The 13,948-nt window shown below is 42.3% G+C and overlaps 1 protein-coding gene across 1 annotated transcript in view; it reads left to right on the top strand.

Annotated features, from left to right (window-relative positions):
• Positions 1 to 13,948, top strand: part of LOC109512367 (glutamate receptor 3) — a 62,177-nt gene that overhangs the window by 23,285 nt on the left and 24,944 nt on the right. Inside the window, exons 4-9 of the mRNA XM_019864020.1 lie at positions 2,025 to 2,212; positions 8,200 to 8,253; positions 8,847 to 9,008; positions 9,109 to 9,276; positions 9,702 to 9,806; positions 12,717 to 12,824. Of these exons, the coding sequence (XP_019719579.1) occupies positions 2,025 to 2,212; positions 8,200 to 8,253; positions 8,847 to 9,008; positions 9,109 to 9,276; positions 9,702 to 9,806; positions 12,717 to 12,824 (785 nt within the window). The remainder of the gene's footprint in view (positions 1 to 2,024; positions 2,213 to 8,199; positions 8,254 to 8,846; positions 9,009 to 9,108; positions 9,277 to 9,701; positions 9,807 to 12,716; positions 12,825 to 13,948) is intronic.

Raw genomic sequence — 13,948 nt, 5'->3', positions numbered from 1 at the left:
GGGAAACATAAAAAAAAAAAAAAAAAAAAAAAAAGGTCCATGGCCTCAGGCTCGCGGCAGTGACCTACTTGCTTGCAGTCAATCAGTCACTGTTTGGAACGACCATATTCCTTCGACCCACAAGTGAAAAACGATGCTATACGTTGATGAATATCAGCAAGTCTTCTGTGCTTTGTCCCCGGACAGTCGAAGGGCAGCGATTGTGTTGATAACAAATGACTTTACGCCTTAATGTACACAACTTTGTCTGGACTCATACAAAAATGTAGCCGTTTCTCCCTTTCTCAACGCCATACTCTGACACAAGTCCCACACAATTGATTTGACAAGATGGTGTTTAATGTACACAACTTTGTCTGGACTCATACAAAAATGTAGCCGTTTCTCCCTTTCTCAATGGCATACTCTGACACAAGTCCCATCGCAATTGATTTGACAAAATGGTGCCATTGCGATGCGTTTTCAGAGCGTCCGAGAGCACGACTCGATTTTTCACCACATTGAAGGACGATTTAATTTCCCGTTTTTCCAGTTTATTCACATTTGGCAGACTCGTTAACAATACTCTCTTCTGTGTGTCAACTTTATAAGATCTGGGTTCGGCGAATCGGTCTCAGGGGTTCGACGGAACCTGCGCTATTTTCGGGGTGGTGTTTCTCCGCTAACATAGCACAGGAGAAGGAGCGGGGTGTACAAAGAGAGCACCAAAAAATATGCAGATGGGCATGAATAGTGGAGTTTTTCCCAGCAAAGAGGTTCTACAAAACTGTTTGCGAGGAGCGTAGTTGGCAAATGATAGGGAGCCTCTGCCATGGAGGTTAAGACACAGCCGACTGAACACGTCATTTAGTTCTGACACGCCCACTTGGCCATCACTGACTGCAAATGATCGCATTACGTTGCTTGTCCAATCAGTGCTAAGGGAAATTTAGTTCGCTCAGTAGTCTACGTGTGACTGTTGTGATCGTACGTCGTGTGATTTAAAAAAAAAACCAAAAACGATTTAATACATTCTATGTCGAGCAAAAAAAAAGAGGTTCTACAAAAATGTTTGCGAGGAGCAGAGTTGGCAAATGATAAATAGATAATATTTATTTTATTCATGGTTATTATTAATGAAGTGAGAAATGATGAAGTCGCGACCCTGATGCAAATAGGAATTTATCAGCCGTGCGCATAGTTGGAAAAACTTTCTAGCTCTTGGTGTGGCCGTTTGAATCGGTATGGAACTGCAGGGATGGAGGGATCAATGGTAATCATAGTTATTCTATGTCGAGCAAAAAAAAAAAAAAAAAAAAAAAAAAAAAAAAAAAAAAAAAGAAAGTGGTCAGACGAATATGGATTCACATGCATCACGGCCCGCGATGGGACTCAGCGTCTTATCTGCATGATTTGTCATGCCGAGTTGAGCAACTCCAATCTCGCACCGGCAAAACTGAAGGAACACTTCGCAGATCCTATTTTTATTTTTCACTAAGGGTTCGGTGGATGCGCATATGAACTGGTTGGGTTCGGCACCTCTAACTTTAGAGGTTCAGAATGACTGATATCGAGTATTAAAGTTCACTTTTGATTGCAGCTGCTTTTTAACTGTATTTTTGAAAAGCTAAAGAGATCATGTACAGTATAGTGAACCTGCGCTATTTTCAGGGTGCTTTTTCTCCGCTAACATAGCACAGGAGAAGGAGCGGGGTGTACAAAGAGAGCACCAAAAAATATGCAGATGGGCATGAATAGTGGAGTTTTTCCCATCAAAAGAGGTTCTACAAAAATGTTTGCGAGGAGCAGAGTTGGCAAATGATAAATAGATAATATTTATTTTATTCATGGTTATTATTAATGAAGTGAGAAATGATGAAGTCGCGACCCTGATGCAAATAGGAATTTATCAGCCGTGCGCATAGTTGGAAAAACTTTCTAGCTCTTGGTGTGGCCGTTTCAATCGGTGTGGAATTGCAAGGACGGAGGGATCAATGGTAATCATAGCCGTCGCCGCCAAATATGCCTGCGTGCTCCTCCCGCAGGTTTTGCCATCCTCCAGGCCATTATGGAGTCGGCTGTGGCCAACAACTGGCAGGTGACCGCCCGCTCAGTGGGCAACATCGCGGACCCCACCGAGTATCGCCGCATCATTGAGGAAATGGACCGCCGGCAGGAGAAACGTTTCCTCGTCGACTGTGAGGTGAACAGGATCAACTCCATTCTAGAGCAGGTTAGTGAGCCAACCGTCCTCATTATTGGTTTTTTTTTCTCTTCTTCTTCTGAAGTGGAATCCACTGCTATTTTGGTACTCTGATTTCATCCTCAGACGCCATGGTTTTCATTTAAAGGATTGTGCTAAAGCAAGCAAAAAAAAAAAAAAATGGTGACAAGTTTGTTATTTGTTGCTCCTAGTTTGAAGTCAACTACGCTTCAGGCAGGAGGGGGAATTAAACAGCCTCGTATTTGTTTCCTTGGTGAACTGCAGTTTTCCCACATGAGGCATATCGAGAGTTTGCTTGCAGCACGTGCGCAGTGGAGAATAAATACCGTATATATGCACGATGAGGGAAAACTTGGGACCTCTGCTTGTTTAATCAGAACATTCTGAAACCGAGTCCTTTCTTTTAATCAACGAAAAGACCGATTTCCTCTTGGAAATTATAGTTAATGCTCATCTAAAAGAACCTTTGTAGTGGAAATTCCCCCGTGCAATCGTCATGAGCTTGTATGCGTTTCACAACACAAAATGAATGCAAGGTTATCTCCGTTAACGCAAGATATGCTTAGATGAGTAGGATTTGGTCTTGGAGACTTCGTCGTTAGCATGCCTGCGTCACAGTTCTGAAGTTCGGAGTTGCGAAGAAAGACTTCAAGAGGTTTATAACTCGCTTGAAGTATTTGCTCAAATGTGCTCTTTAGCGTGAGCCACACACCGGATAATGTGTGCCGCTGTGTTATATAAAAGGGTTAACTTTCCCTGGGGTGCCTGTTATGTGGACCCACACGTGTCAACAGAGAGCTAGGAGGTAATCTATTGGAAGAGCCTGCCGCCGGTCCGTGGCGTGCGGGAGCCTGTTAGCCCACGATCTAGCTGCCGGCTAGCGCCTCTTGTCAACTCAGTGGGATACATAACAGCCACCGGAGGCTTTAAATGGATATATTTTTGTGGCTCAAACATACAGTATGGTGATATGTAGGCATACAAACGTATTTCATTGACAGCTAAAAGTTCATTGCGATGCGTTTTCAGAGCGTCCGAGAGCACGACTCGATTTTTCACCACATTGAAGGACGATTTAATTTCCCGTTTTTCCAGTTTATTCAAATTTGGCAGACGTGTTAACAACACTCTCTTCTGTGTGTCAACTTTATAAGACATTTTTAAGTGACTCCGATTCCAAAAAGATGGGTGGAGGTGGACTCTGATGCGGGCTGCAGCTACATAGATACAAATAATAACAAAGAGGTCATGATGGCCGGCCATCTCTCATCAGCAAATATATACAGTATTCTTTTATTTCAAAGCATGATCCCTTGTCACCCATACAGTATTTGCCTCTGTGCTCATCTACACCTATTTTTTTATTCCCTCCTGTTCTTTGCTGACATATTTATAGACAGAAAAGGGTTCCGACCTTTCCGTCAGGATCATCGATCTTCTCGATTTAGCATGTTTTTTTTTCCCTGACCTTCGTTGCAGCGTAATTTGCAACAGGAGGGAATAAATGACCGACACCACGGCACGTGTTCATTCTAATTAGGAGAGTCCAGTGATTGAATGACTACCAGTCTAGTTTATACTCAGGCTCTAGCCCAGTCAGCTGGGATAAGCTCCAAATTTCCTCTGTCCCCTTGAACAGTACAGCAGTACACGCACAGATATAAACATAACATAGGTAGGAGGTAAACATATGCTGTCAGATAACTGTGGCAAGGTGTCCTGCCGGCAATATCTACCCTGCGGTGCCTTCTAGCGAAGCCTCATCAAGCATCAACTGACAGCCGAGCGTCCCCCTTCCAAAGAGGCTCACCTTGCTTTCGTCTGGGGAAGAACAATTCCTTACATGAGCTACGACATCAACACGTGCGTTAATGTAATATCGGCTCCAAATGTAAGTAGGACACACTGTCCATTACAGCAACAACAATGAGCCAACTATAAATAGCCTATCCTCCTAGCCAGAGGGAAGATCTCTCACAAAGGCTAGAATGAGCAAACAGCCGTGATCACGCAGGCGTCGGAAAGCAACCGTTACGCACGTGATTCTTTTGGAATGGCTCTAAAGGCCTCATTAAAACAAGCCGTCACTCTTCAATTGCTCGACGTCTGCCTGCGCCGTATCTCGACATAATGCAGTCAACGTTAGCTATTTGATTTGAGCAGGGAAAATATTTGTGGCACTGTTGGTTTCATCCCCCCCGACGGGTTCTCTGACCACCTTTTAAAAGGTATCCGTCTACCTGCCCCCCTGCCCCCCGCTGCAAAGTCACAGCAATAAACACCTTTAAGCCTTTCATCAATAATAGAAGCATAGCAGATCTAAAACCGAGAAGGGGGCCAGTTACCTCCAGCCAGCCTTCTTCCGCATAGTGGACAGGGGGGGCGGGTAGTGAAACGGCCGAGAGCTTTTGGGAAATGTGCCAAGTTGTGTAAGTCTGGAGTGTCTGGAGTTGTGGAGGGATAGGGGGCACTCAGAGATTCTCAGCCAAGGGAGGGCAGAAAAAGCATTTGGTGGTTGATTGATTTTTTTTTGTTTTGGTTTTTTTGCAAGGGTTGCGGGGAGGGGGGGGTCATTTTTTTTCTGATGGTGAAGACTCTGTTATTGACTGATTTTAAAGCAGTGGTTAAGTTGCACGACAGTGAAATGTTGCGATGTTACTTTAAGCCTTGCCTGCACAATTAATGCGGGTTTTATGCTGATGATTATTTTCATTATTTCCTCATGGAAAAAAAAAATGTTTTGTAAGCATCAAAGCGGAATGGATTATTGAATCCCAGAGGTGCAATATGCAATTTAAAAGGGAATTAACCACTAAGTAGAGTCTTAAAGCATGTCACCGCCAGAAGGGAGGGAATATGGTATTTTACAGATGGAGGGCAAATACAAATTTTATGTTACAGAGTACTGTACTGTACGTTATTTCGAATTAACCACTAAGTAGAGTCTTAAAGCATGTCACTGCCAGAAGGGAGGGAATATGGTATTTTACAGAAAGAGGGGCAAATACAAATTACTGTACTGTACGTTATTTTTTTTTTTCTGTTCTTATATTTTGCTACTGGAATTAGAACTGGAATGTCCCCCATTTTATGATACTGTATATACCGGTACATGCATTTATTCTGAATGACATATATAACAGATGGTAAGGATCTGTCGTATCAAAACACTTCTGACAAGGAAAAAGCAGAACAATATGATGTGATGACGAATGTGCATGTCAAACAGCAGCTTCAGCCTTCAGGCTGTACTAAATGATTCATATCAGCAACTACATAAATAACAGGAGGGCGATAGGAGAGTGCACAGATAGACAAGCCATGTTTTTGTGGGCACCTTGTTTGTTTTTAACTGTCTTTTTCATGTTTATATGCCTTTCATTTCAACCAGACCTTCATTTCCTACCTTGTCTTGCTTTGATGTAGTTTTTGGTAATTCACTTCCAACTCCAATTAAAAATATATTTATATACACACACAATAGCAATAATTATCTTACTTGTGAAAAGGGGAGCATTATCAAGCACTGGAAAAGCAAAGAAGGCAGCCGACATTGTATCAATATAACAAAGAGAATTTTGCATCAGTGGGTAGGGAGGCAAATCCTATTGAAGACACTCGGGCACCCATCCAACTCCTCGCTAAACTCGGCTTGAATTCTGCGTAATTAGACGCGATTCCATTGGGAATACTCAAGACTGCGGCCCCGACATCAAATAACACCAAGCAAACTGCTCGTTCAGGCAGGAGATGACTGAAAGTTAAGGTACAACTTAATGATGTGCATGTGTGTGTATTATTTAGAAATTCCAAAACCAGGCTTGTTGGCGTATTCTAGGATGCCAAACTGTCCTGAGACATGAATATGAGTAGATAAGCGCTAGAAAATTGACGGTTGGTTTTCAGTGGTGTAGAACTGCATCATCCGGAAGTCTGTTTGTTCCTCTTACTGGATTGTCACTAAATGAGGTAATCAGCGTAATGCATCGTGCTACACAATCACAATACAACAAGTCATTAATAATTCAAGTCAAAGGGCGCTTTGGAAAACCTGCTCTTCTGTTTTGAAGCAGTTACAGCCCTTACAGTGTTATTTTCAAGTGAATTCCAGAAAGATCGACCAGGTCCATTGATGAAATCACATGTATCAATTCAATTCAACAACCAAACAAACATGAAGAGATTTGGCAACGTCTCACTGTCAGTTGTTTTTATTCAATTTTTGTACAAGTCTGCTTTAAAAGGCAGAAAGAAAGAAACTGTTTTTTTCTCCCCCTCCCTGATCGTTCCATTGACCCTCAGCAGCTTTTTGCCGTTTTCAACCACTCACAGAAAGCAGCGTTCCCAGGGGGCCATGAAACTAGAGCATCAGGATCCTAAAAATATTTGTAATAGCCACATGCTTCACAAATCCACTAATAGAAGGCAAGAGCAAGCTATTTTGTAAGACATGTAAGACATCAAAGGAAGGATACCGGTATTAACTTACTTGTGAATAATCTCTTTGATTACTTGAGAGCGAACAACTGCAAATGCACTGAGCAGTCATACTTATTGGTTATCATGATTTTATCACCACCCATTGATTTTAGCATGATGTGTTATCACTGTCAACATTATTTCTCGTCATGTTTTATATGTAATCACATTTATTCATAATGTCATCAAGATTCAGAGTCGAAGCATAATGAGAAACCATACGAGAGGAACCACACAAAAGGACTACAAATCCCAGCGGTCAAACGCGGAAGCAAAATGCCGGTCCGACTCACTCTCGCCGTAACGCAAAAATCATCATTCAAACTTCCCAATGCAGCCGGACAACCATGATTTGGCAACACTTCAACAAAACAGAAATAATCATGTGGACACCACTGCAATTGCAAGTCTTAACTTTCTAACTTCTGCCCACGTCCTTAAAAAGCTACTTCCAGCGAGTGTTTGCACTGCCGATTGCGAACAGCAAGTAACGTTAAGCGATGCAGCAAACACAAAGCGCCACGGACACAAAACAGACAAACCAAGCAAGCAAGCACGATTGAATCTCAAAATCATTCTGCAGATCTGACAAAGCAAAGCGGACATAAGAAACGTAGCTTACCATTGGGGTTATGCTGGTGATGAAAGTAGGTGATTTTCTACTGAACCAAACTGCGACCCCTTTTTTTTTTGCACGTCAAGTGAATGCTCACCTGTCAGTGGCAGGCCCCGCCCCATCTTAATGTCCCAGGTGAATCCAACAATACCAAAGAAAGACAACTATCCATCCATTTTCAGTGCCACTATTATTCTAGTGCAGTGTAATTCTACACCATACCAAATAATAAGCATTATATATTAAATCCATATCTCTCTATCCTAGCATCACTTAAAACTGAGTATATTGAAAGGGCAGATTTTTGTGGAAATTTCTGGTAGGATAATTCGTGGATATGCTTGGAAAGACACGCTGGGCAATCGAAATGATTGCATTGCCTGACTGTGCTTTGTGGGGGTGTACAGAAAGCCAAAATGAAAAAAAAAACATAACTCACCACCTCCATAATGCCTTTTTTAAGCTCGGTGCTTTGTCACGGAGAAACCGACACAGTCGCAATATGGAGCGGTAAAAAGCATGGGTGCAAAGGATGTTTTGCCTGTTGAAGAAGTTTCGTTTTGGTGCTAATTAGGAGGCAGTGACACGGCGGGGTTGGGAAAGCGGGAAGGACACCCACTGCGGAGAGGAGGTTGAGCGAGAGAGCCGTTTTGCTGCAGCCTTGACCTTATTTCACTTGTTGAAGTTAATGGGAAGGAGCAGGCGGTGTCATCAAGGCGTCTCGCCCGTGTGTGTCCCCCCCCATATACACACTCACAAGTTCCCGTTGCAAATGTCACTTGTTTCTCTCGTTTTCTTCTGTCCGTCTTTGTGTTCTCAAACTAAAAGGTCTTTGTTGTTCAATCCCCGATCAGCTGTCAGCATGGGGAGCTGTGACTCACTGAATATTTCTTCCTCGTAGGTGGTGATTGCGGGCAAAAACACCAGAGGATACCACTATATCCTTGCCAACCTGGTGAGAAATGAATCCCACAGAACACAATGATGACATTCAGTCACGTAGAAAACAGCAACGACATTCGACTCGTGTCGTAAAGTGCCATCATTTGTTGGCAGATGACCTGACATGTAGTTTGTGACTTGTATGGTTTTGAAAATTGTGGTGGGCACTGTCTTAGATTGTTTGGGTGTACCTAAAATTTGTGCTAAATTCTAAACAAAATGACACTCATAAATTGAAGCGGGGCGGCACGGTGGTCGACTGGTTAGCAGGTCATGGGTTTGATTTCGGCCTCGCCTTTCCTGTGTGAAGTTTGTATATTCTCCCCGTGCCTGTGTGGGTTTTCTCCGGGTACTCGGAGTTCCTCCCACATTCAAGGACAAGCATGTAGGTTGATTGAATGCTCTAAATTGTCCTTAGGTGTCATTGTGAGCGCGAATGGTTGTTGTTTGTCTCTGTGTGCACAGTTTACGTGCCCAAAGTTAGCTGGGATTGGCTCCGGTACACCCGCGACCCTCATTGAAGAAAAAGCTGTTCAGATAATGGCTAGATGTTAAATTTGAAGCATGTTTTTCAGCTAATAGCCAGTTGTACTCTTTTATCTTCAGGGTTTTTCCAACATGAGCTTGGACAGGGTGTTTTCTGGTGGAGCCAACATCACAGGTTTCCAGATCATCAACCCGGAGAGCGCCATTGTGCAGCAGTTCCTCCAACGCTGGGAGCGTCTTGATGAAAGAGAATTCCCAGAAGCTAAAAACACTCCACTAAAGGTCATCGAGACCTAACTGGAAATGCTGCGTCAAACTGAGTTTTTTTTTTTTTTTTAAATCCCTTTAAAATAACTTTCCGTTGGTTTCTTGCGCCTCACAGTACACATCGGCACTGACCCATGATGCCATCCTCATCATCTCTGAGGCCTTCCGCTACCTTCGACGCCAGCGTGTGGACGTGTCCCGCAGGGGAAGCGCGGGCGACTGTCTCGCTAATCCTGCTGTGCCCTGGAGTCAAGGCATTGACATCGAGAGAGCTCTGAAAATGGTGAGCGCATTCACAAGTGGGTTTCTGGATAACTCCAGTTTTGTCTCATTGGTTTGGCCGCATTAGCTGATCTCAAAGCTTCATTGTCAGAGCTCGAAACAATAAAACGAGGATAATTCAAACAGTTCCACACTGTTGCATTTCCATACACTGCCGTAAATACTGCTTGTTGAGCAACAAAGTGCAATTGCGCGTAATAAGCTCGCATAGAGAACAACTTGTGTTCTTGAGTGCTAGCTTGGTACAATTTTAAGCATTTTAAAGTTTATTGCAATTCAATTTGATCTGAAAAAAACTTGTAGGCAGGATACCTCTCCTTCATTTCAAAAACAGGGCTCATAAAAACAAGTGCAAAGTGTTGCGGCCGCGAAGTATTGCGTATATGCGAGTCGGGTATTCAACCTTTCTCCTGTTGCACCTGCCAGGTCCAAGTTCAAGGCATGACAGGAAATATCCAATTTGACACATTCGGGCGAAGAGCCAACTACACGATCGATGTGTACGAAATGAAGTCAGGAGGCCCTAGGAAGGTATGTCTGTTCTTAGCCCAGGACACCAGAGAAATCAACAAATTATAAATTGCATTCTTGAAAAAAATCTCAATGAAACCTGTAACGGAGCAATTGTGACAAATGTGTTGGAAGTTGGGACAATCTCGCTGAGTCTTGTGACACCTAATATGCCAACAAATAGCGTGCTAACAACCCATAATGCTAATTCTGAACGCGTCGTGTCTCATTGAACAGGTGCTGAGGTACGAACAATGAGAGCATGCTCACCGTTGGTATGCTAACGTACAGATGGCAAACTGAGTCGAGAAAACGCCGAGGCAAATGGCGAAAGATTTTACATTGTGCCCTATAGTCAAGTATTTCAATTGAGAATTTATCAAACTTGAATGTGTTAGCAGTTGGTACGATAACATGAAGCACACTAGCAGACTGAGTACAAAAGGCGCTAAGTCGGACAAATATTGTGAATACTTTTACAGCGTGCCCTGGATTCAGACACTATTCTAAATAAAAATTGATAAAATGTTAAAAAGTGAATATGCTGCTAACATAAAGCGAAGTAGCTAGCTTAACCTTGCTAACTTGATAAGCTCACCGTCAGCAGTGGGCAACAATGCGTGTTGACATACGTATTAAAAAGTGAGCTCAGTGAGCAGGTCATCTGAACTTTTGATAAGATGGTTGACCCCTCTCTCTCTCTCTCTCTCTCTCGATGGACTCTGTATCCTGTCACCACGCCCATCTGTTCTCACCAAATGACCCATTAAAATTCAACGACACGAAATAGCCTAGTTCCCGACGCTCCAGGAGCACATTATTCTCCCGTCCTTTGTCCTTTCGAATCCTTGACGAGACTGTTAAATCTGCTGTGCGCACGCGTGGCCCACATTTACTTTGGATTAGAACGAAGCAATAACTGTCGCTCGTTTATTGTCGCCGAGACGGTAACAAACAGTCAAGACGTCAACCGTGCGACACAACGGCGGCTGGGCACCGAGTGTGTCGTCGCGGTCGAAAAGGACAAGGACAATGTTGTGTGTCGCTTAAAGGACTTGAACTCGGCTTGTCAGCAATTTTCGGATTCTAGATTTAGAATAACGATTGCCCAGTGACTGACCGTAACCCTAACGAGGATAAGTGGGGTTAAAAACAACAACACGACATGTACATTTGTATAAAAACTAGACGTGTCAATCATAATATAACATACAATGAGGTTTTATTTTGATGGTTTACTGATGCAGCAGTTATGCAATAATCGGTATCATGGAAGAAAGCCATCTGCAATAAATCACAATGTCCATGGAAACAGAGAAGGACCATCTGCAAAAGCACACAAACACCAAATGAAATGATCGCTCAAATCATATTCATCTGTTAATATTTCCATAAATTGATAGTCTAGATTATTATTCATTTATGTATTTTTCAGAAGAAAACTACATTTCGTTAGAACTAAACAAAAGGGACAGTTATTTGGATTTCTGCTTTTTTGAGTCATCACTGTATGTTGTATGTGTACGTTTGGATGTTTTTAAACGTTTAAGCGGACTTCAGAACTCGCATATCCACGAACCAGGTAAGATGCGACTCTCACTCTGCATAGCATGAGTGGAAGAAAGCAGAAAGCCTCATTGGGGTTACGTCACACCCAACTGAAGTGTGAAGTGTGTGCGTTATATTATTAGAGCAGCAAAACATGAAGTTTGTCTTCCTTGGCCCATGCTGCTTTCTGGTTATGTAAGAGACGATTTGCAGAGCCGCGAATAGCTTCCTCCTACTCAGCTGACGCGAGGCCCAGGTGAAGTGAGCGCCACCACAAACCGGCTCTCTTCATAACGAAATGATCACCATATTGTGCCAGCCGCAACGATAGTATCAGCATATTGGAAAAATATGATGCACAAAAGCCCACGGTGCAACTGAAGAAGTGAAAACTTCTCGGAAAATCGTGCACTGTGAGCAAAGAAATACAACACAGTGCAATAGAAAAAATACTCTTTGCTCTTACATTACCATTTAAAATATGATTGAATGTCAGGCACGATTGTATGCAGGTACCTTTTTTTTATTTTTTATTTTTTTTTAAGAAAAAAGAAAATATTACAAATAACATGCCAATGTAATTCAATTACTAAGAGGGAATCATTTTGCGATTGTGTCCTCTGACCTATTCATCACTCAAAAAGTCTTAAAAATCATTGAAAACAAAAATGCGCATCGCTCTCATATTTACTGTAAAACTATAGTCCACTGAAAACCTAATGTGTCCAATTAATGGATTTTTTTTTCTTTTTTAATCACTATCGTCGGGACAGTCCATTTACATGAAGAAACACTGAGTAGATCTATTCAAGATTCGAGATGTTAATCAAAAATATAAAACTTTTTTTTTTTTTTTTTTAAAAGAGCAGTTGAAAAAAAAATCTAAGATGGAAAAATGAAAACAACAAAGAGGGGGCCAGGGACTATACATGAATTCAATTTAAAAGCAATTAGAATTTCAGAAAAAAAAGGAGAGTGTATTTGAGTCTAGCAGGATTACAAAAAAAAGGTATTTTGAAATAAAATACATATCAGGGGTGTATAACGTTACAGTTTCATGTCAAATGTGACTTGGACTTTGGAAAGTATGATATTATTACACGACATCGATCAGTAACGGGCGGCTGAATATTCGTTTGGACAAATTTCCCCTCCCGTGCGATAACATCCAGTCCCTTTTGGCCCAAATACAGTAAGCGCAGCTACAACCATTAGACACACCGGCAAGCATTCGGCTGGTGCTGACAAAAATTTCCATCTCAGAGGGGACCACTGTTCTAAGCAATAAGACGATATTGGTATTTTGTCCTCCAACCTGCAAGGAGTTGTATTGTGTCTTTCTGCTTCTTTTAATAACTGTCACCGTCTGTGTTGTTTTTGCAGATCGGCTACTGGAATGAATATGAAAAATTTGTATATGTAATGGATCAGCAGGTCACCAACGAGTCGTCTTCTGTGGAAAACCGAACAATTGTGGTCACTACTATTATGGTACACTCCCAAGCAGGTTTTAAGTGTTTGACCTCAAGATTTCTGCCACTCAAGGTCAAGGTGTCCATTGTTGCAATCTGTCCTGGGAGGGTAGAACGATTTTCTTTTGAGTTGCTTTCCATCCACTCACTACATGTTGAAACAGTCGACTCACAAAGAGTGTTTCAACTGTACCCGTGTGGGTGTCAAAGCATTTTGGTTTTGTTATATTCCAGTGGGCTGTTGTAGTAGTGACATCACAATAACGGCATTGGTAAACGATAAGACTAGAGATAAACGCCCATTCGCATTCAGTGCCAACGTAAGTAACGGTGTTTCCGTCTCATGGAGTAAAGCGGTCAGTGACAGAGCGTTGACGCAGCCGATTTGAGAGGACATAAACAACCAAAGGCGAGCCCACCCTTGGTTGCTTATCACCTTTTTCGCCCCTCAAAATGTTCTTCAAGTTCAGTACTTCAAGAGTAAAAGTAGTTCTTGTGCTCTTCAGTAAAGATCAAGTCGCAGCAGGTGTGGAATCATCAGGCCTCTTTAAATGTAAAATAAGGTGCGCCTTATCTTACATTTAAAATCATGGCCTCGTCTTACTTCTGACTTTGTCTATTATGCTTGCATCCTAGGCAAATTCAGAACATGTTCTCAAAAAGTCGCAATGTGAAATGTCAACACATTATTTTTCTCACTCCCTGTCTGTTTTTTTTTTTAAACAGTTTTTACTCTTTTTATCATCTCTTTCTCATCTTTCTGACATCCCACTAATCAATGCCATGAAAGTATCACCAGAGTTATGAATAATGTTCTGTTTTTGGGAGGTTGGGGGCAGGATCGGCAATTGATGGACTGGCTGATAAAATTTACTAACGAAAGCACGGTGAAAATGATGATGACAGACTGACAATAATATTTTGGTTTGGCTTGAAATAATGACGGATTGACAATGACGGATGGGTGCCCAGGCGGCTGACCAATGACGGACCGACAAAATTTACTGACACGCCCACTCACGCTCTTCTGATGCCGATTGTGATTTAGGGCACTTGAGCGCCTGCAATGTCTCTTCTGTCACTGACGTTTACTTTATGAACTGGAAAAGTGCCCTGTTCAGCTTGCCCTACACCCCCCCCCCA

This window comes from Hippocampus comes, unplaced genomic scaffold (genome assembly GCF_001891065.2).
Source record: "Hippocampus comes isolate QL1 unplaced genomic scaffold, H_comes_QL1_v1.1 scaffold57, whole genome shotgun sequence".
In the NCBI taxonomy this organism is placed as follows: domain Eukaryota; kingdom Metazoa; phylum Chordata; class Actinopteri; order Syngnathiformes; family Syngnathidae; genus Hippocampus; species Hippocampus comes.
Note: the sequence above shows the minus strand (reverse complement) of the source record. Positions and strands in the feature narration are given on the sequence as shown.